General features: G+C 44.6%; 1 protein-coding gene and 1 long non-coding RNA gene across 10 annotated transcripts in view; both read left to right on the top strand.

Annotated features, from left to right (window-relative positions):
- The window catches only part of ANO1 (anoctamin 1), a 174,014-nt gene that overhangs the window by 70,709 nt on the left and 79,493 nt on the right, over positions 1–23,812 (top strand). For 8 of the 9 annotated variants that reach the window (XM_073658824.1, XM_073658827.1, XM_073658820.1 and 5 more), the window contains exon 2: positions 3,890–4,056. In XM_073658824.1, coding sequence (XP_073514925.1) covers positions 3,890–4,056 — 167 coding nt within the window. Of the gene's footprint in view, positions 1–3,889; positions 4,057–15,626; positions 15,797–23,812 lie in introns of those variants that run through there. The other variant, XM_073658826.1, reaches the window with a different exon arrangement.
- On the top strand, positions 12,685–14,510 carry LOC141174616 (uncharacterized). Its single transcript, XR_012252926.1, has 2 exons — positions 12,685–12,989; positions 13,795–14,510. It is a non-coding gene; the product is annotated as an uncharacterized lncRNA (long non-coding RNA).

The following is a 23,812-nucleotide window of genomic DNA, read 5'->3' as shown; positions in this document are numbered from 1 at the left end:
GTCAGTATTTCACATCAGTATCTGTAAGCTATAACCAAGAGTGGGTGAAAAATGCAGAAGTGGTGACGTGTTTCTACTATACTCTTCCACTGACTGTTCCACTCCTGGTTTTGGCTTACAAATACTGATGTAAAATACTGACCAAATACTGAACGTGTGAACATGGTCTTAGCGTTCCTGTGTATGAGAGTCGGAATACTTAGCTGTTAGCAAAATGATCATTTGATCTATAACTAATGTGTATGGCAGCCTTAAGACATACAGTGCAATAAAAAAGTAGATGTTACTGTTGCCAGAACTACGCCTCCCATCATACCCAGAGTTGTGGCTTGCTGTGAGTAATCTATCTCCTGCAGAGCGAGACTCCCGGATTACCGACCACTGCAGTATAATATACCAGCACTGTCTTTTTACTTCCAGTTTTCATCATCCCATTCATGAACTTCACGGATATTTCTGGAGACAGTTATTTTTTTTGCTATTTTTATGTTTGTTTTGCTGTAGATTTGTTACAGTCTTTTTAGCTCATTCTATAACTTTAAAGCTTTTAACTACAACATTATTTATGCCTAAAATTCCCCAAATATCCTGGGACTGAAAAGAGGATGTGAACTGCATAATTGTAGCATTAACCCTTTAGAAACATTGGGTCCCTACAGTGTTTTCTTTTAGTGTGTCATGTCATGGTCAATCACTACTGGAAGGTACTTAAAGGGACACTACCCTTAAAGGAGGATATCCTTGTCTGTAATGACACATTTATGGTAAATTAACCCACATGTCATATAGACATTAATTTCTATAATCTATTGATTTGCTATTCTGGGCAGCTGGAGATGGACTATAGACATAATCAGTCTCCTTCCCCCTCTGGAAGCCGACATTATAGTCCCTTTTTTCTTCCCTTCGTGTAACTAATAAATGGTTATATTTAAAAAGAAAAATATACTAAAATTAAAGGGATATAAGATTGTTTTTCAGCATTCTTCAACCATATTTTTTGCATTTTTGATGATGTTCAAGATTTTGCCTTGCAGTCATTCAATAGGCTTCGTCATGGTTTACTGTAAATAACTTTGTTCTGATCTTGTCATGGTCATATGACCTTGGACAGATTTTTATTTAATGGAGTCAAGTAAACAATCAAGGTTTCATTTGAATGACAGCAAGCAGAGATCTTTGAAATCGGAAGGTAAAATGTCATGCAAGGTGAGGGAAAGACTAAGTGGAACACGAAGGAAAGAGTGGGAGGAAGCCCAAACACTAGGGAAAGGGGGAGTGGAGAACCCTAGGCAGATCTAATATCACCCTGACTACCCTATCGTCCCTATACAGGTTCCACACCTATCGCCAAGCAGGAACCTAAGCCCTGAATGTCCCTAGAACTTGGCCCTAGATAGGGAGGGGACAGGGTGAACACTGGTCAAGCCTCAATACAAACTAAAGACAACAAGGTAGACAAACAAAGGGGATACACTTAGCTTGAGCAGACACCAGAGATAACACCAACTGTCCTCCAAGGGCACCAGAGAAGAAGCTAGCTGACTGCTAATGCACTAAGCCTACACAGAGGTACATAGAACTATCACCGGCGACTCTCTGGAGAAGCTGAGACTATTTAACTACCCAGCAAGGGTGTGTCAATCAGCAGCAGAAGGTGGAGGTCTCTGCTGGGTCCTAAAGGAAGAAGGATGTAACTATACTACAGAGATGAGGGAATCAAGAAGGTGTCTGCAATGCCAAGTGCAGTGACCTTCTACAGCCGGCACCAGAGTGACTGTCTGTCAAACCTGACACACCCATGACAGATTCATATAGCAAATATATAACAAAATTGTACAACTTTTCACAAGTCCTCCATAAACATAAATAACAATAAAACCCCCAAATAATTTCTTCACTCCAACTTTAACACCCCTTTAATGTCCCTATAAATGCCATCATAGACTTTGGAGAAAATACACAAAGGACAATGCAAATGGAAAATTGTGCACATCTTGAAAACAATTTGTATGTATGTCTCTTACACCAGTCACCGAGGACCACCAACAGATCATGTTTTCAGGATCTCCTTAGTATTGCACAGGTGACAACAATTCCATAACTTGTGCAACAGCAAGGAAATCCTGAAAACATGATCTTTTGGTGGTCCTCAATGACTGGAGTTGACGAACACTGTCTTACACAATAAACTCCTCAATATTAAACTATTGTTGGTACCCTCGTGTTAAATTTACTCTGCAAATCAGTGCTATCTATTATTCCCTGTTATCAGCCATATTAGGCTGGGGGGGGGGGGGGAGTAATGTATTTCAGTGGGGTTATTAATAACAAAAGGTTCAGAAAAATACATGCCCACACACCATGATCACTACTTTATATTCCCATGTCACTAGTGCTGAAAAATACTAGCAGCCTTAGGGCTCGCTCATATTTGCGTATAAATCGGACGAGTGCAATCTGATAAAAAAAATCCGATTGCACTCGGACCAATGTTATTCAATGAGACCGCGCAGATCTGCATATTTTTTCTCACCTGTATTCGGCATGCAGCGATTTCACCCCGAAATCGGACAGTCCGAGAAAAAAAAAAAAAGTCGCATGTCATACGGACCATCAGTACGGCATGTGATTTTTACGTATACATTACAATTCTGTAGCATAGGAAACTGGGAATGGTCCTGTAAAAGATTAATAGCTGCTGAGCAAAAAAAAACAGATTGCACACGGGTGACAAGTGAGAAAAAATCGTCCCACTCCGCTGGATGAGAATGGGACTGATTTTATACACGTGTGAGCGAACCTTTAAAGGGAAGAGGAACCCTATATCTGCAGGTTAATAGCGTTTGGGGACATTACTTGTTCCCTTTACCTTCAAAATAAGACATTTTCTATGGGGCATGAGAAACACCAGAAAAAAAAAATAATAATAAAATAAAAAATGGCACAAAAAAAAAAAAAAAAACTTGTTAAAAAAATAAAATCATTGCAAAAATTGTGAAGGCGTAAGTTCACAAGTTTTTTTCGTGTGCGAATTCTGTGCCAAAAATCCTCAAAGAAATATTAAAAATCTATGCAATTGCAAAAATTGTGAGGGCTTATATGGACAAGTTTTTTGGGGGCGAATTCTATGCCAAAAATAATCTAAAAATTATTAAAATCTGATTACAACAAGAGCCTATTGCGTACGTCATGTGGTAGAAGCGTCATGTCGCTCATTTTTTCATGTGTAAATTACAGCAAAATGCGTGTTTTATTTAGGGTTTTACCAAAGTTTTTGAGATGCACCAAAGATGCAACCTTTTGCTTCACTCCATATTGTCATAAAAATGCTGAAAAAAAATCACTGAGAAAATGCGTTAAAGCTGCGTGTTGTTATAAAACTGCTCCAAAAACCACACACATTATTTAGTGTGAATTTTTCTGCGTGAAAAATCTGCAAAAAATAATTTACCGTAAAAATATCCTAAGTTCTTTTTTTTTTTTTTTTTTTATAAGTGGATTATTACGGAGAAGACTTAGTTGCCCAATGATTTGGGTGTTGAGTTTATGTTATCACTTCTGGTAGCATATACTAATTGTGATAATCACCTGTCACCGCAAACGAGGTGTCCCCATCCCAAAGTTTTCCACCCACTAAAAAAAAGAAAAACTTTGCAGGAAAGAGGGCCGCCCTTCAGTAAACAAATGTGTGATTTAATTAGCCCTTTGCTGAGTAATTCACTGTGACAATGAATTTCCCAGGGGGACTCGACTTGACACGAGCTCCTGGGCAGAGCGAGGAGGATGAGGAGAGGCTGAGCTTGGGAGAGCAGGTTTTTTTAGAGGCGTGGGAGACACAGCCTGAGATCACTGCCTCAGTTGGATGTTGTACTCTTGTGTCTTTCAGACCAGCACATTGCATGCGGAGGCTTGAAGATTCAGCCTGGAGAAAGTTTACATGACACCATGAAGGAGAATGACAAGTACCATGTCTCTTCTGACGAGGAGAAAGGCATCCACATCATCAACATCAAAGCCATCGAAGACATCGGCTACATCCAACCAGACACCTTGGTAAGTGGCAGATGTTCTGCCGCCTTCATATAAAACATATGCCACCATAAAGCTGTACATCATATCATGGCAGCCCCTTAGGGAATTTACTGTAAGCCCCGTCAGTCCCCTTCCTATGAAATCCTGAGAGTTTTGATGCTTTAGTCTTCACTTCTGCAGAGATATGTCAAAAGTTGGGTTAGTAATAATGACCTGAATTTGGCATGCGTGTGTTTGGACATTGTGATTTATATTATGCCCTTGCAATTGCAAACCGGTTACTACGCGGCATGTAATGTTTTAAGCGTTTGTATTAGCGATGGAACCGTGATTATTCCTTTTATTACAGTAGGTCAAAAGTAAACTCTTCTCTTGGAATTTATTAGGCTTTGATCGGCTCGTTAGATTTTAATCTTTTTTTTTGTAAATTCCTTATTTAACTTTCCAAATTATTTTGGTACTTTAGAAACTTACAAAAAAAAAAAGATAAAACATGTTGAAAAAAAAAAAAGATAGGCTGGTCTTGGAGGCAAAATGTGGTGTGAACCCAGTCTAAAGATAATGTTACCTTCAGCCCTATGGAAAAAAAAATATACAAGTTATGACAAATGGCAGCCTCCGATCTGCCGTATTTATCAGTGAGCTGTAGGAGTACGGGTTCTGGATCTAGAAGGGTTAAAAATACTTCTTTGAGAATCCCAAAGATCCTGGTGAAGAATACCCCCAAAATAGATTGTCCCCTGCTAGCAGAATATAATAATCTGATTATCAGATGCCCAACAGTTGTCCTCTCCACTGCCAAAAAGTCTGCACTGGCTAATGGACAAGTAAGCAAGTGTTTCACACAGGCACATGGGGGTCAATTAGGAAAGCTTCCTAATTGGTTAAATGTATTAATGCGGTAGGAAGTATCATCCTTCTTGGCCCAAATTATTAGTAATATTATCTGAACGTCATAGCCAAAATCATGGGGTACAAAAAACGTGCTAAACTCAGCTCTTCTGTCGGATTACGTCACCACTGCCATGCTTGAACTTGAAGCTACCAGCTCAGGTCTCCCCAGTACCAACTCTGGTCTCCCCAGTACTAGTACCAGCTCGGGTCTCTTCTGTACCAGTACCAGCTCTGGTCTCTCCAATATCAGCTTGGGTCTCCCAGCAGCAGTACCAGCTCTGGTCTCCCCAGTACCAGTACCAGCTCTGGTCTCTCCAGTACCAGTACCAGCTCTGGTCTCCCCAGTACCAGTACCAGCTCTGGTCTCCCCAGTACCAGTACCAGCTCTGGTCTCCCCAGTACCAGTACCAGCTCTGGTCTCCCCAGTACCAGTACCAGCTCTGGTCTCCCCAGTACCAGTACCAGCTCTGGTCTCCCCAGTACCAGCTTGGGTCTCCCAGGAGCAGTACCAGCTCTGGTCTCCCCAGTACTAGTACAAGCTCGGGTCTCTTCTGTACCAGTACCAGCTCTGGTCTCCCCAGTACCAGTACCAGCTCTGGTCTCCCCAGTACCAGCTCTGGTCTCCCCAGTACCAGCACCAGCTCGGGTCTCCCCAGTACCAGCACCAGCTCGGGTCTCCCCAGTACCAGCACCAGCTCGGGTCTCCCCAGTACCAGCACCAGCTCGGGTCTCCCCAGTACCAGCACCAGCTCGGGTCTCCCCAGTACCAGCACCAGCTCGGGTCTCCCCAGTACCAGCACCAGCTCGGGTCTCCCCAGTACCAGTACCAGCTCTGGTCTCCACAGTACCAGCTCTGGTCTCTCCAGCACAAGCTTGGGTCTCCCAGTAGCACTACCAGCTCTGGTCTCCCAGTAGCACTACCAGCTCTGGTCTCCACAGTAGCAGTACCAGCTTTCGTCTTCCTAGTACCAATACCAGCTAGGGTCTCTCCAGTACCAGTACCAGCTCTGTTCTCCCCAGTACCAGCTCTGATCTCCCCAGTACCAGTACCAGCTGTGGTCTCCCCAGTACTAGTACCAGCTCGGGTCTCCCCTGTACCAGTACCAGCTCTGATCTCTCCAGCACCAGCTTGGGTCTCCCAGTAGCACTACCACCTCTGGTCTCCCAGTAGCACTACCAGCTCTGGTCTACACAGTAGCAGTACCAGCTCTCATCTTCCTAGTACCAATACCAGCTAGGGTCTCTCCAGTACCAGTACCAGCTCTGTTCTCCCCAGTACTAGCTCTGATCTCCCCAGTACCAGTACCAGCTGTGGTCTCCCCAGTACTAGTACCAGCTCGGGTCTCCCCTGTACCAGTACCAGCTCTGATCTCTCCAGCACCAGCTTGGGTCTCCCAGTAGCACTACCAGCTCTGGTCTCCACAGTACCAGTACCAACTCGGGTCTCCCCAGTACCAGTACCATCTCTGGTCTCCCCAGAACCAGTACCATCGGTGTAGACCATGTGGCTCCTATGTGGCCTAGATCTGGTCCCATTCCCTTAATCAAGACTCCTCTCCTCGCTCAAAAAAAAAAAATTGGCCCAATGGTGACAGAAAGTGGATGTTGGAAGAAAAACAACCACCCACCCCTTCTGTCCTAGGTGGCAAAAGCCAACACAGACTTGGTGGGGCCACTTCTTATCTAATTTTCACTTTTGGAAATACATTTCTAGAAGGCCTTTTTTTTTTTTGCAAAACTATCACCCCCTTAATGTGCGGCTGGACGCGGGGGCACAGTCTGATGTTACAGTAGGTCCTAGCGTCAGGAGTGCTGCCTCCCAGAAGGCTCCTTCCTTCTTTTTCTGGGACCCTTCAGGACATTTTGAGGGGGCGTCATAAAAAGTATGACTAATTCCCCCGCTATCGGACACACAATGGGTGAAGTTTTTTAGGAAAGATTTGACCTGGGATCAATACACTGCCACCGTACTTGTGAATTACTGCGTCATTCATGGGGTCCGGCTGATATAATAAGGGGGTCTTCCTATGTGGTCTCTACCTGTGCACCCTCTATAGCTACACCCCAGCTAATAGTTTGGAGGTTTACATGGCGTCTGCAGGTGTTCCTTGTACTCGGGCTGTGCCGCCTCCTCTTGTGTCAATATGTACATACATATTTTATATCCTGGCACTTGTTATGCATTTATAACATCCCGGCCAATCTTCCATCCACGGGAGCAGCGCAGTTATAGGGCTCTATTGTTATCAAACGGCTCCTGGCTAAATAAAATCTTAGGAGGTCATAAATTATGGTGTTTGTTTATAGTCTGTAACCATGGTGACTCATAGTTCTGCACCGGAGCTGTATACACGAGATGGTAGTAATTTATAGTCGGAAAAGTTGTAGCTTTGAAGGACACCATTCACTTTACCTAAGATGAGATTTACGGGACTCTGGTCCATCAGCCAGGTCAGTAGTCACCGGCCGATGGACGGAAGCTCTGCAAATCTCCGGCACGGCTTTTCATTAGGTTTGGCGCAACGCCATCAACACAGAAGACGTCGCGGCAGCCCCGGCTATACAAAAAGCCGCGCCAGGGGATCCCGGAAGGTGAGGGATCTGCTGAGCTCCCGTCCAGCGGTCAAAGACTACTGACCTGACCGATGATGGACCAGAGTCACGTGAATGGATCCTCCATCTCTACACTTTACCCCGTACCGACAAACAGAAAAACTATTCCACGTGTGATGGAAATAATGTGCCAGTGTCTTTGGGGTCTTGTTTTTACAGCGATCACTCTGTGGTAAAAATGACCTGGAGGCGTGAGATTTACCAGATCAGATCGATTACAGCGATACCAAACGCAAAGATTTTTTCATTGTTTTTGTGGAGTAAAATAAAAAAATTAAAAAAATTGGTGATTTTCTAAAATGCGTTTCTTTTTTATTTTTCCTTCAATGGAGCTTTATGAGGATTTGTTTTATGCCCTAAACTGTTATTTTTATTGGTATTATTTTGGGTACCTACAATGTTTTGATCACTTTTTATTGCATTTTTTGAGGGGAGGTCATGTTTACCTCATATCCATCCACACTCCTCTTATTCACCTCATATCCATCTTTCAACCTTATATTTATCTCATGTCCATCCACATCCCTTATATTTACCTGATATCCATCTCCCACATATCCGTCTTCCTCATATTCACCTCATATCCATCTTTCAACCTCATATTTACCTCATATCCATCTTCCTCATATCCATTCACGTCTCGCATATTTACCTCATATCTACCTCATATCCGTCTCCCTCATATTCATCCATCTCCCTCATATTTACCTCATATCCGTCTTCCTCATACTTACCTCATATCCATCGGCGTCCATCATATTTACCTCATATTCATCCATCTCCCTCATATCCATCGGCGTCCGTCATATTTACCTCATATTCATCCATCTCACTCATATCCATCGGCGTCCGTCATATTTACCTCATATTCATCCATCTCCCTCATATCCATCGGCGTCCGTCATATTTACCTCATATTCATCCATCTCCCTCATATCCATCGGCGTCCGTCATATTTACCTCATATTCATCCATCTCCCTCATATTTACTTCAAATCCATCGACGTCCCTCATATTTACCTCATATCCATACACGTCCCGCAGATTTACCTCATATCCACCTCACTTTAATATTTATCTCATATCAATCTCCCTCATATTTACCTCATATCAATCTCCCATCCATCTCTCACCTTCATATTTACCTCATACCCATCCATCTATCTGTGGCGCCCTGCTGCGCATTGGTGCCACAGATCCCAGAGGGGTGCATGGACGGATTCCTCCACAAGAGGCCCTCATAGCATTCACACACCTCCACCTTCCACCTCAGACCACCAGAGGGAGCCCGTTAGGGATATATAAAAGGACGGTGGAGCCAGGCAGTCAGTCTGGAGTCCACAGAGAGTGAAGTCTGTGTGAAGTCTGCTGCAGCCAGAGAGGTTGTCAGGTCAGTCCAGACTCAGAGAGCTCTAGTTAGCGAGCCTAGGGCGTGCCGACGCCAAAAGAGCGCTGAAGAGTAGCGAGGCCTACTGCCAGTGTGAAGCCTAGTGAGGGCCCCGAGCGTGGCCGAAGGCAAGTGGAGTAAGCAAGCTACATAGGGGGCAGAGGAGCTTAACCGGTTCACCCCAGAACCATTTACCGGACATCGGGTCCGCATCTGCAGGGATTCCTTACATCCAGCGGAAACAACCGGAACCCCTGGCGAACTATATGTCCCAGGAACACCAAAAGCTGATTACGTACCAGGGTCATGAGTCACGGAGGCCCCAGAGACCTGGGAGTGTGAACTCCAACAGAAGGCCCTACCACCAGGTCAGCAGGTGCAAGACAGAGACCAAGTTAGGCCTAGCTCCAGGCAGGTCAGAAACTTATCCAGGAAAGGCAAGGAACAGGAGGCCCCACACCCGCTCACTAGGGAGAGTGCTGATATGCACCCTTCATCCTAAAGTGCCCTTTATCGTACCTGAAACACCACCAGTAAAGGTACTGAAGTGAACTGTCGTGTGTGTGCCATTCTTCCTCTGACCCGGCTGGGTCCCCTCTGTCCTGCATCCCTACACTTACGCTGCCCTGAGGCCCCGCTCCACCTGTGGGGAGCCGCACCAACTAAGCTGCCTGAACACCGGCCTCAGAGGACTGTTGCAGCGCTGGTGATCCTCACCAGACACCACAGGTGGCGTCACGAACATTCCCTATCCCATATAACTTTCCCCTTTTTAAGAGTGACCCCAGGGTACGGGCCCGGGAGCCGACTACCGTGACATCCCCAAAAACCAGACAACAAGGCCCGGGCGCCGAGTCGTCCCCATCCCCTGGGCGCGTCATCTCCACCTCATATTGACCGCATTACAGCTGCACCACACATGTTGCATTTCTCCTCTCATTACCGCCAAGTATCGGCCTCTTCAGATCACTAGGCAGCATGTAGGGGAGGGATACAGCAGGGAAGCTACTGAGCATGTGCGTCCACCATGAAAGGTGGACCTACACTCCAGCCGCCGTAGACACGGCAGGGGGCACCACTACAGGTGAAATGTAATCTATATACAACACCGCACACTATGGTGTCAGAAGTATAGCACAAATATGCTTGAGCTTTGGTGGGACAACCCCTTTAATGGGGCAGCGATCGCACATGCTCAGTAATGTTTCATTCGCAGTGCGGAGTTTAGACAGTTAATGGAGCAGAATTTGCACATGCTCACTACCTCTACTATCATACAGAGGATTTGAGACCCTCCATTCTTGGGATTAGTCCTAGCGGCAGGACCCCCAGCGGTCATACATTTATCACTTTAAGGTTTCTAGAGAAGACCTCACAAGACCTAAGTGACATCACCTGTAAAAGGTATTATTGCGCGCAAGTTTACGCCTGAAAAAAACAGAATACAACTCACGTAATCCCAGTGACCTTCGGAGACCGCCGACCCAAACCAAGCGTCCCGCTTGTAAGACGTGCATTCAGACATGACGCCATGTCGCCTGAGTCTCAGGACTGTGACAAATCACCCGCAGAGAAAAACTAAATTCCATTCATTTAGAGACATAGTGACAAGGACATCCATGTACTGAGTAAGAAAAAGGAAAATCTTCAAAGGGGTTGTCCACCTACTGACTCTTATCTGTCTTCTTTTGAGCTCCTCTCTGACTAATTATGGCGACAGGCCACAATGGTGCAAATTTTTTCATGAGAAAAATATTTTTTAACCCCCAAATACATGTATTTCAGAAAGAAAAATGTCCCCAAAAGGTGGACAATCCCATAATCTATTCAGCCATTACTTAGATCTGTCTCTGGAAATTTGTTGGCAACAACCAATGTGGCCACCATGACACGTAGCACAGTGGTCGTCATCACTTTATAAATTCCATTTTGCAGTTTAGTCCTCTAGGAAAACTGTGTGACAACCCCTGGATGTTATTACATGGGGGTAGCACAATCAGGATGCCCTCCATGAGCCAAAACAAGGTACAGGTCCTGCCAGGGGCAGATACAGGTAACTGAGGGCCCCTGTGCATAAACAATATATGGACCACTTCATCCGCCATACATGTAAATCACATCTCATATATCAAAACAGATGCATAGTCATAACCTCCCTGGTGGTCTAGGGTAGTAAAAAGGCTAATGTCATCGCCCTTTGTGATCTAGCATAAGGAAGATGTTTATGGTTACAGCCATCCGTGGTGGAAAATTTTATCTTATTACACAGAACCTGTAGAAAAGCCGGTTTTGCTGCCCTCAAGTTAAAACTGCATTTAGCACTTATACCAGTCTAAAATATCCAGGATCTGTCCTGATTCTCATGCTCTGTAACTTGACGTCCATTCTTTCAGAGTAGGTCGATTCCTTTTTGTCGGCATTCTGACAGCACTATAGGAGCTGGGATTTTGTTTCGCTCAACTCCCAGCATGTATAGCTCCTGGTATTGCCCAATGGCTTCTCTGCTGTGAACTAAGAGCCAACCTCACTTTCATATCTGTATAATATCTAACAGATAAGGAGAGGTCAAAAGATATAGACCCGCCCTCACTTCATGTAGAGTGGCAAAAACCTGTCCCCACTTCGTATAGAGAGACATAGACCCGCCCCTACTTCCTGTAGAGACAAAGACCCACCATCACTTCCTATAGAGAGACATAGACCCGCCCCTACTTCCTGTAGAGACAAAGATCCACCATCACTTCCTATAGAGAGACATAGACCCGCCCCTACTTCCTGTAGAGACAAATACCCACCCCCACTTCCTGTAGAAAGACAAAGACTCCCCGTTACTTCCTGTAGAGACAAAGACCCACCATCACTTCCTGTAGAGAGACAAAGACCCGGTCCCACTTCCTGTAGAAAGGTAAAAACCCGCCCCCATTTCCTGTAGAAAGGCAAAAACCCGCCCCCACTTCCGGTAGAAAGGCAAAAACTCACCGCTACTTCCTGTAGAGACAAAGACCCGCCCCCACTTCCCGTAGAAAGGCAAAATCCCGCCCCCACTTCCTGTAGAGAGAAAGACCCACCCCCACTTCCTGTAGAGAGGCATAGACCCGCCCCTACTTCCTGTAGAGACAAATACTCACCCCCCACTTCCTGTAGAGAGACAAAGACCCGCCCCCACTTCCTGTAGAGAGACAAAGACTCACCGCTACTTCCTATAAACAGAACTGTACTGATGAATGATAATATATATTTGCATGCCGTATGTCTATTTTTTGGGGGGGGCATTCTAGTAGCAAATCCCTGGGGGCCCACCAGATTATTCTCTCCCTTTAGGACCCTTCATTTTTACATGACCCTATAACATAATCACAAATAAACTTGTTACAGTCACTTCAAAAAGCAGCCGTGAGTTGACTATGTTATCTAATCATTATTCAATGAAGTCTGTCTACTGATGTAATCGAATCAAACTCACCTTTTCTTAAATCAGAAATCCATCCTTGGATCATCTTCTCAGTGTTCTTTCCCCTTTAATTCCACAGATTACATTTGGGTTTAACATATCAGACTCCGCTGCCAACCGCATTGCAAACTCCACTCGTATGTTGATATCTTTGATTGTATCCAGCACTGCGTTGTGGCTTCCTTTATAAACAGAAACCACAAGTGTGAACCGAGCCTTACAACACCGTTATGTAAGAATGAGCAAATCTGATTTTATATATGGGTAGATTACTTGCGACATTTTTTTTTTTTTACTTTGATTTGGGCAAAATTGCTGAAAAAAAAAAATGAAATTTTTGAACCTTTTTCTCCAATTTTTAACTGCATCGTGGGAAATACAGCCCTAGAGATATAGGTTTTGTGAGTCAGCTCACTAGCGCTCTGCCGGGTGGAGTCACATTTATTTGCAGGTGCAGTTTAATTCCCTGGGTGAGTAGTTGCTAAACTAACTTTGTCCAAAGAGCAAATGACCATGGCCTCTATAGAGGCCGACCTGTGTGTATACGAGTCTCCAGTGCTGCTGCCTCCTAAACATACAGATCTGCCCAAACAGACTGGATTAACACAGGTAAGTGACCACGCCGGCGCTGATGTTCAGCCCTCCTCTATATACCGTATGTATACAGTAAGATATAGCAAAGCTGACATGAGCCAGCTCAGATGCTGCATTCCCCATCCCACGCTTTAAGCATTAGATGAGCAGCAATGTCTCGCTATTTAGGGTTGTGATTGGAAACACTCATTCGGCTGAATTCACACGCTGCAGATCTTATTGCAATTTTCTCATTCATCTGAACCAACCCTATTCAAATAAACAAAATATATATATATATATTTTTTTTCTGTTGCAGAATTTTTTGGAATAAAAAATGAAACATGTGAACGAGAACCGGCCCTTTGGCCGTGACATAGATCACACTGTCAAATATTGCTACATCACAGCATAATGTGATGATGATGATGATTATTATTTTTATTAACGGCCTTCAGCTTAATCTCATTCAATGCAAGTGAATGGGGTCACATTACATCCACTAAGGTACCGGGATAAGCAAGTCTCAAAAAATGTCAGAACCAGCTGACTTTTTTTTTTGCAACTTGCTTGTTGCAGCCTAAAGGTCCCAATCATCGTAAGATACATTGTGACCTTGGGAGCGACACAGGTCACAGCAGCTAAAGTCCCCATCTAGCACCAGCCTTATGTCTCATTCAGATGTTGCTGATTTTTTTTTTTTTTTTTTTTTTTTTTCTTTTCATTAGTGTTTGGTCTGTGTGTGACATATTGGAAAAAAATAAAATAGCATAATGGGTGGGGGAAGCTTTGCAACTTATGTTCACGCGCAGCGTTTTTGCATCCCCTTATTTTTTTCCAGCAGTCTGAAGTCTGGTGCAAAAAGTGTACAGAGCCGGAAAACCACAGCTCCATTGCATAACTCCCATTTATTCCCAAAGCAATTACAACAATTTTTGCAATTGCTATTTTGACTGTGAAGTGATGGACCCCTCCTATGGGTGCGATGGATGAAGTGTCTCCCCTCTGTCAATCCCTTCACTGGCTCCCCATTGCCCAGAGACTCCAGTTCAAGACCCTAACCATGGCATAAAAAGCCATCCACAACCTGTCCCCTCCATACATCTGTGGCCTAGTCTCCCGGTACATACCTGCACGCAGCCTCCGATCCTCACAAGATCTCCTGCTCTTCTCCCCTCTTATCTCCTCTTCCATCAATCGCATACAAGATTTCTCCCGTGCATCCCCCCTACTCTGGAACTCTCTACCCCAACACATCAGACTCTCGCCTACCGTGGAAACCTTCAAAAGGAACCTGAAGACCCACCTCTTCCGACAAGCCTACAACCTGCAGTAACCTCCGCTCCACCATACCGCTGACCGACCAGCTCTACCCTCACCTACTGTATCCTCACCCATCCCCTGTAGACTGTGAGCCCTCGCGGGCAGGGTCCTCTCCTCCTGTACCAGTCGCCGACTTGCATTGTTCAAGATTATTGTAAGTGTTTCTGCTATGTATACCCCTTTTTCACATGTAAAGCGCCATGGAATAAATGGCACTAATAATAATAATAATAATTTATTATTATTGTGAACAGAGAACATGAAGGGTAAATATATTAGTCTGGGCTGGGCCAGAAGTAAGTTAGGGGTCTTTTATCTTCAAAAAAAGCCATTCCGGTTCTTGCTGTGACCTTTCATATCTGTAAACTATAAAGTTGAACCCTTTTTCAAGTCAGTCACAGGCTGGGCTTCATACGAGACCATTATTTTCATAATATACTGTAATACTGAAGTTTTTCTGTATACAGTGAAGTAATCACAGGTTCAAGTGCCCTATGGCATCCAAAAATGAAGGTGTAGTTATTTTTCACTTTTTATTTTGCTTTTCAAAAAAAAAAAAAAATGTTGCCACATCCAACCAAAATATTATTAAATTAACTTGTATTGTAAAAAAAAAAAAGGCAAATTTTATTTTTTTGGTTGCTGCAACCCCTCCCCACCCCCCAAACCTCCAAAACATGCCATAAAAATATTGCATGTGCCCCAAAATGGTACCAATAAAAACTACAGTTTGTCGTGCAAAACAAACAATCCATGATAGAGGTCCAACAAAGGGACATTAAGTTAGGACTCTTTGAAGAAGGTAAGGAAAGTTTGAAAAGTTTCGGGAAGTGGTTGAAAATTCCCAGTTCGTTATATGGACATAAAAATTTGGGTGAGATGCTGCTGCTGTCTGTATATAGTACATCAAGTGCAATGTACCAAGCGCTGTAAGGGACTGGCAGGGTGGGGGGGGGGGGGGGGCGCACTCCTGGCATCGGGACCACCTGCTCTGTGGTGGGTCAGTCTGAGTCTGGATGGGAGGGATTGCAATCACTGTGTCAAAACTAAATACTTAAGATTTGCCAGGAAAAAAAACAACTTAGAATTAACCCCTTTATAATTAGAAATGATTCACTTTGGTGAAGATCATTTGCAGACTCGGGGTAAGATATTTATGGCAAGGAGCGCACCTGTATGCGACCCTGCATGGCCACTGGCTGGTGAGTGCAGCAGATGGCAGTGCTTGACCTGAAAGCTGTCCCCCAGGGTGGGGATCCTGTAAATGTGTGTTTTTAGGCTGATTTCATCTCCAGGCGGAGCTGTGTGCCTGCACAGTGCACACTCTGTGTTGTGTGACCATCTACATGACTCCTCTGTAGTAGGTGTAAACAGTTTGGGTTTATGAGAGGTGTTGGGTGACACTGGAGCCCACCCACCTCCGAATGATCTCGCCCCGGTTAGGTTTCCTTGACTCATTTCTCTGCATGTCCAAGAGTCATAAGGAGCAGACGCCCTACATCTCAATGGTATCACTAAGTGTGAGTATTCTGGAGTTCGCTTTCATTACTTTTTTTAACTTTGCCTTTTTTTTTGTTTTTTTGTTGTTCAGTTTTGTACCTTTGTGTAAATTTTTATTGTGACTGATAATTAGCCTAAGTCTGATACTTTGGTGTCTCCGGTCGGTCGCTGACGGACAGTTTATTTTAGATACAGGTAGACTGAGCTTGTGTGACATGTGGCACTCCACATATTCTGAGACTAAAGTCATTCTGGAACTTGTGGTCCACCAGGATGGAAAAAGCAAAAGGGGCCATGTATTAAAATCTTTTGACGAGTCAGTTTTGCTACTGTAGGCAATTTGCAGGTGCATTTTTTTTTTTTTTACACATGGTGTGAATGTATTTTTGGAAGCCTGGTTATATGATAAAAAAAGCAAAAAAAATGTTTAAGGTGCCAGTAAACATTACATGAAAGTCTAATAGATATGGGCAGTCATGCGTTACATCAGTTTCAGGGAAGAAGAATCAGACATGTTGGATTTCTTACAAAAGACGGGGCGCCCCCAGAGCTGTCGGGCAGCACCCTATTCCTTTCTCCCTATTGAATATACTTGCACCCTCAACCATTCGCTCATGACTATTTTCAGTCTATGGGCACCATTAGCCAGCAATGCAGCTTTTATAGCCAAAAGGGGAGACAAATAGGAGAAAACATCAGGTCCTGCATTCACTTCAAGGGGGCAGCTGTTGGATAGGTATAAGGTATATAAGCCTGGTGGTGTTTGTGCGGAGGGCACCATTTCACTTTTTACCACATCTCTGATCCTTTGTAGCATCGGCGTCTCTGCCCCGTACTAGGCAGAGACGCCGTCCCTCTCACCTCCCCGCTCCTGGCGCGGCGTCCTCCAGCGCGTCTCTCCGCGCTGCTTCCGGCACGCGCTCCTTCCCCGGCAGTGTGCTTAGGGCGCGCGCGCGCTCCCCCTCTCTTTAAAGGGACCGCGCGCGCCGTCCTAAGGAGTCCCCGGCCAATTGCCGGAGGACCTCCCATATATAAGGCACCTCCTCCAAAATGGAGGTGCCCGAGCAATGTTGTTGCAAAGCCTTCACTCTGCTTCAGCCCTCAGGTCCCGTTACCAGTTACCTGCCAGATTCCTGCTTGATACCTGCCTGTCATCCGCTTACCTGCTTGCAAGCCTGCGGTCCGACGGTCTGCCCTCCGACACCTGTCAGTCTGTCTATGGACCAGCCTGCCCGCTCACCTGGGAGCGCTCACCTGTTACCTGCCTGCTAGCCTACCTGGAGGCTCTGCCGTCACTTGCCGTGACCACCTGCCTGTCCAGAGACTCTTGCCCGCTCACCTGGGAGCGCTCACCTGCTACCTGCCTGCTAGCCTACCTGGAGGCTCTGCCGTCACTTGCCGTGACCACCCGTCTGTCCAGAGACTCTCGCCCGCTCACCTGGGAGCGCTCACCAGCCACCAGCCCGCTGCCCTTCTACCCAGAGACTGTCCCTGTCACTTGCCGTGACTACCTGCCCGTCTTCCCTGGGAGCCACCCGCTTCCTTACAAGGACCGCCCCCTTGTATAGTTGCTCAGAGGTTCCACCTCCCAGTCCCGTTACATCCTTTGTTGGTGCATTTTCTAGATTATACACCATCAATCTATGGTGGGCACCTTCAATAGCACCCATATAACATAGATAAGTTGGCCGAACCCGCCGACCATATGAGGCCTCCTGACTATCTTCCGATAATCTGTGTAAGGATCGGGCGCTTTGCATTTAGTCCGTTGTAATCTTGTCCATCTGGGAGATAAACCACGGCCAGATGATTCTGGCAATGGCTCCCTTATAGAGAACAGAGGAAGACTTGGCTGAGCATGGGGGAAGATGGCCTTCAGCTGACAGCCATCGAATGTGTATGGCAAGCGTAAGGCAGCAGATACCATCTCCACGAGGGTATACACGTACAGGTATCATATACTCCTGTATGCAATAGATACTTGTGACCTAACAGTATATCATATCCTTTAAGTGATTTTCTCATATCAAACATTGATGTCCTATTCACGTAAATATCTGACAGGTGTACCTGTCTCACAAAATGGTCTCCATCTTTCACCAATATGAAGGAGAGACTTTTTCGGTTCCGTTCTTGAGATGGGTATGGATCCCAAAATTGGTACCTGCATCCATCAGACATTTAAAGCATATCCTTTAAGAAATGTATTAAATGCCTTTGTTAATACTACTGGAAACCCTAAGTTTGAGAAGGTTATAAAAAGCGAAGGAGCTCGTGTCCTCGAAAGCTTGCATAGCTACAAACCTCTTCCAACTTTTTTTTTTTTTTTTCAGTTTTCTTTTCTCTTGAAACTTCTAAAGTGTGACCTTGAGTTTGTATTTTGTTTTTTGACACTTAAGACACAAGAAACGGAGAATTTCTTATCAGGGGCCAGAAGCAGGCCCTGAGATGTAGGGTCTTGGTCAATAGGAAGACAGAATGACAGCTCAGATAAGAAGCACATGGCCGCCTGTTCTTACTGAGACATAATGGGTCTCCTTGTGTTTATGGCTGGTTTTTAATGTATTCACTCTAGGAATTCCTATAGAAATGCTGCCCTCCTCGAGACGTCTTTAGTGTTACACATTTACGTCTTGAGTTGTGAGTTGGCACGGGAATATATGAGGAGAACAGAAGAGGGGTCAGAGCTGCGGGGAGGGTTGTACGAGTTTAGTGTCTTTGTACCTTCGCCGTTTCCCGGTTGTATATCACTCTTGTGTAAACTACGGTTGGGTTTGTGTTCCCTACGTGAGAGGGGTCACTCTCACGTCCCCCCCATTGTATACAATTTTCACACTTTGTTTAAACATCAATCTGCTGGAAATTGATGAGTTTATTCATAATGTCATAATTAACATTCGAGCCAGGATCTGCGGCCATATTATGTCTAATGGAGGCTCCAACTCTACATCAGCGTTACTTTTCCTGTCTACTGTGGTCTTGGCTCTTTTGTTACATCCAGTAGTTGTGAAACTTCACAAACTATTGTTTGCTGCAGTAGTCGTAAGTCTACCACCCTTGAGGTTGTACTAACTTAGCAGGTTTCGGGCACCATATTATATCAGCCCACAGTGTCTCGATGGCGCATTATGGAGCTGTCTTGAGAACGGATACAGTGCCTGGATGTGTAATACGTGTGGCACAAGGTCCTGTGTTGTGCATGGACCCTCTAGCCTGTATGGTAACTCCATTTAGCACTTTATTACAAAGATTATTTCCCTTGCATCCAAAGGAGTAGGATATGTTTTTTCTTATTAGAGTCCATATAAAAGGGGTTGTAGAGGATTGGAAAGAAAGAACTTCAAGAAACGGCACCACACCTGTCGGGTTTATCAAACTGTATGCATATGTTATCCAAAAATGAATACTGCACAGTATTTCAGAACTTTTCTTCATGTTATCACCCCCTCTTCTCAGAGATTTTCTGTAACACTACACGGTAGCCTTTCAGTCTATGAAGCTATGATGAGTTACCAGGCGCCACCCATGGACACTTGGTGCTGTTTTTTTTTTGGTTCTGCAGTTTGGTCACATTGAATTAGGACCTCCTTTAATTAGTTAAAGCGGTGACTTGATAAAGAGAACCTCACTCTCTCTGGTGGAGCCAACATGTCTGTGCAATGCATGGAAAAACCATAGCGTTCAATGGGTACAATTTAATGCACAGTTTTCCCCTGTGATGGCCCTTCAAGAAAATTGGAAACTTTCATCATTTGTTCTATCAACCGAATCATCTATTCACGTATCCATATCTTAAAACCAATGCTGGTATCCATTTTAGATCTTCCCAAGCTTGTGTCCATCTATGCAACTTTGCACTTTCAAGGCTGCGTCCAAGACAGAAGTCTTTTCTTGCATACCGAGGGTTAGAATATCTGGCCGCTGGAGGATCAGCAATGTTTACCACCAACTAGAGGGATCAAGTTCCGTCCACTAGTGAAATCCACTTCTCTATGAAGCTCATAAATTCAAAAAGTGATTAAAATAAAAATCAAAGTATATTAATTTATTTTATGCACCACAAAGCATATCATATAAGGGTTGTCCACGATTTGCAAATTGATGCCTTCTTCCAAAAAATTGTGCTACACCTGTCCACAAGTTGTGAATGGTATTGCAGCTGAGCCCTGTTAACTTCAATGGAGCGGAGTTAAATAAAAGAAACAACTTGTGGACAAGTGTGAGTCTGTTAGTCACGGGTGTGTCAGATGTGACAGACAATCACCCTGCAGTTGGTTGCAGAAGATCTCTTCATTTGGCATTACTGATACCTTCTTAGATCTGTCTTACTCTAGGACCCAGTGGCTACCTCCCTCCTGCTAATTGACACCCAGGCCTGGGTGTTTAAATACTTTGTTTGCTACTGGGAGGTGCCCGTGATATTCACATGTTCACTTGTGAAGGCTTGGAACTATTGCTGTCTGCTTACATCCTCTGTGGAGTTAGGAGGACGTGTGGTGTAAGGCTGTGTGCCCACTATGCGTTTTTAATGCGTTTCTGCAGCGTTTTTGCAGCTGCGGAAACGCTGCGGAAACACATTAAAAATGCATGGTAGAAGGGCAGCAATGTTCCCCAATGATAATCCGCATGTGCTGTGCACATGCTGCGGAAATTTCCGCTGCGGATTATCATTGCGGAAAAAAACACAGCAGTACCAATTATTTTGTGGAAATGCTGCGTTTTCGCCGCCATTGACTTGCATTAGAACGCGCCAATTCCGCAAGACTGCATCTGTAGTTGCGTAATTGGTGCGTTCTAATGTGCGAATGGTACCCGGTTGTAGAGGAGAGGGGAGTCTCATCCACACCCAGGTACCATTAAAAATCTGTAAAAAAATAATAAAATAAAAAATAAACGTATATTTACCTTCTGGCGGCCCGCGCTGCGCTCCTACTTGCTTCCTGGCACTTTGGAGTGGATTGAAGGACCTGCGCTGACTTCAGAGTCATGTGACGGGTCACGCGACGCTGACGTCGGCAGGTCTTTCAATCCACCGCTGCCGGCAAGGGAGAACGGAGAGAGCAGGACAGCGCGGGCCATCGGAGAGTAAGTATACATTTATTTTTTTATTTTTAGCCACTCTCTAGGGTCACACTATATAAATCCATGCCGTTTGCATGGATTTATATAGTGTGACCTAGTTGTCACCAGCACTTTCCAAGTGATGCTAATCGCTTGGAAAGCGCTTGTCAATCCGCATGCGGAAATGTCAGTGAATAACGCTCCATTTCCGCATGTCCCTGGCAGGAAAACGCATGTACAATTCGCATGCGTTTTTTTTCTGCCAGGTAGATGCAGAAACGCTCAGGAAAAAATCCTGAGCATTTCTGCATCGTGGGCACATAGGTTGAGCTGACTTCAGAGCTATTAGGCTAAGTTACTTTCCCCCGTGTTTGTCTCCCTTGTTGTCTTTAGTTGTTAGTGGGAACTGACTAGTGCTCCCCCCCCCCCCCTTACCTATCCAGGGCCAAGCTCTAGGGAAATACAGGGTTTAGATTCCTGTGCAGCGATTGGTGAGAAACCAATATAGGGACGATAGGGGAGACAGGGTGATATCAGATCAGCCTAGGAGATCATCACTCCCCGTTTCCCTAGTGTCTTGGCTCCCTTCCCCCTCTTCCCTTTGTGTTGCTCTTAGTATTTACCGCACCTTGTGTGACACTCTATTTGGAAGAAATAAAAGAAGCCTGGAGAACTCCTTCAAGTGATAACTGCTCCTCAGACCGTTTTAAAACTAGGTCTTAAAATGGATTGCTTGGCCAAAAGGCAATCTCACTCTGCTTCAAAGCCTTTTAAATGGTTAAACATTAATCTACAGTTAGAAAAAAAAATATTTTTCAGAAGAAGATGGGCAAGTGCCTAATCTTGACTGATTTGGCCACACAAGTGTTGACAAAGTGAAACTACTAATAGTTAGAGATGGCTGGCCTACCTCTCTCTCACTTTTGAGAATACATACACTCAGCCAAATGAGTGAGCATATACAGTACAGACCAAAAGTTTGGACACACCTCATTTAAAGATTTTTCTGTATTTTTCAAGACTATGAAAATTGTACATTCACACTGAAGGCATCAAAACTATGAATTAACACATGTGGAATTATATACTTAACAAAAAAGTGTGAAACAACTGAAAATATGTGTTATTCTAGGTTCTTCAAAGTAGCCACCTTTTGCTTTGACTGCTTTGCACACTCTTGGCATTCCCTTGATGAGCTTCAAGAGGTAGTCACCGGAAATGGTCTTCCAACAATCTTGAAGGAGTTTCCAGAGATGCTTAGCACTTGTTGGCCCTTTTGCCTTCACTCTGCGGTCCAGCTCACCCCAAACCATCTCGATTGGGTTCAGGTCTGGTGACTGTGGAGGCCAGGTCATCTGGCGTAGCACCCCATCCTTCTTGGTCAAATAGCCCTTACACAGCCTGGAGGTGTGTTTGGGGTCATTATCCTGTTGAAAAATAAATGATGGTCCAACTAAACGCAAACCGGATGGAATAGCATGCCACTGCAAGATGCTGTGGTAGCCATGCTGATTCAGTATGCCTTCAATTTTGAATAAATCCCCAACAGTGTCACCAGCAAAGCACCCCCACACCATCACACCTCCTCCTCCATGCTTCACGGTGGGAACCAGGCATGTAGAGTCCATCCGTTCACCTTTTCTACGTCACACAAAGACACGGTGGTTGGAACCAAAGATCTCAAATTTGGACTCATCAGACCAAAGCACAGATTTCCACTGGTCTAATGTCCATTCCTTGTGTTCTTTAGCCCAAACAAGTCTCTTCTGCTTGTTGCCTGTCCTTAGCAGTGGTTTCCTAGCAGCTATTTTACCATGAAGGCCTGCTGCACAAAGTCTCCTCTTAACAGTTGTTGAAGAGATGTGTCTGCTGCTAGAACTCTGTGTGGCATTGACCTGGTCTCTAATCTGAGCTGCTGTTAACCTGCGATTTTTGAGGCTGGTGACTCGGATAAACTTATCCTCAGAAGCAGAGGTGACTCTTGGTCTTCCTTTCATGTGAGCCAGTTTCTTTGTAGCACTTGATGGTTTTTGCAACTGCACTTGGGGACACATTCAAAGTTTGCCAAATTTTTCAGACTGACTGACCTTCATTTCTTAAAGTAATGATGGCCACTCGTTTTTCTTTACTTAGCTGCTTTTTTCTTGCCATAATACAAATTCTAACAGTCTATTCAGTAGGACTATCAGCTGTGTATCCACCTGACTTCTGCACAACACAACTGATGGTCCCAACTCCATTTATAAGGCAAGAAATCCCACTTATTAAACCTGACAGGGCACACCTGTGAAGTGAAGACCATTTCCGGTGACTACCTCTTGAAGCTCATCAAGAGAATGCCAAGAGTGTGCAAAGCAGTCATCAAAGCAAAAGGTGGCTACTTTGAAGAACCTAGAATATAAGACATATTTTCAGTTGTTTCACACTTTTTTGTTAAGTATATAATTCCACATGTGTTAATTCATAGTTTTGATGCCTTCAGTGTGGATGTACAATTTTCATAGTCATGAAAATACAGAAAAATCTTTAAATGAGAAGGTGTCCAAACTTTTGGTCTGTACTGTATATATGGGCGAATGAAGGAGATAGCTGTTGGCCTAACAAGTGTTCATGTGACAGCAGTCTGTAGTGTATGGCCGTCTTTTTCCTGGATTTGGTTGACTAGTCTACAACTACTGATCCTTGAATTCACTTTAGGTGTATGCAAGCGATCCAATAACCTACGGCTGCTCCTACCTGTGCTCAGAATTCGTTGGGTGGCTGGTAGCTTGTATAGATAATTATCGAGAAAAGGACACTCCTAGGAATACTCGTTCCCAGTAATCATCGGTGTGAATGCAGCCTAATTACTGTTGACCTGACCAGTACTCAAAAGCAAAATTTTGTCTATTACATGAATGAAAATGAAGTCTGTTGGTATGAATGATGGTCTATCAACTGGAATAGGGAACTCCTATGAAACTTTTGTTTGCCGA

The sequence above is a fragment of the Phyllobates terribilis genome, unplaced genomic scaffold (assembly GCF_046119375.1).
Source record: "Phyllobates terribilis strain yellow unplaced genomic scaffold, ASM4611937v1 Scaffold_13__5_contigs__length_258822181, whole genome shotgun sequence".
Lineage (NCBI taxonomy): Eukaryota > Metazoa > Chordata > Amphibia > Anura > Dendrobatidae > Phyllobates > Phyllobates terribilis.
The sequence above is the reverse complement of the archived record's forward strand: the minus strand, read 5'-3'. Positions and strand labels throughout refer to the sequence as shown.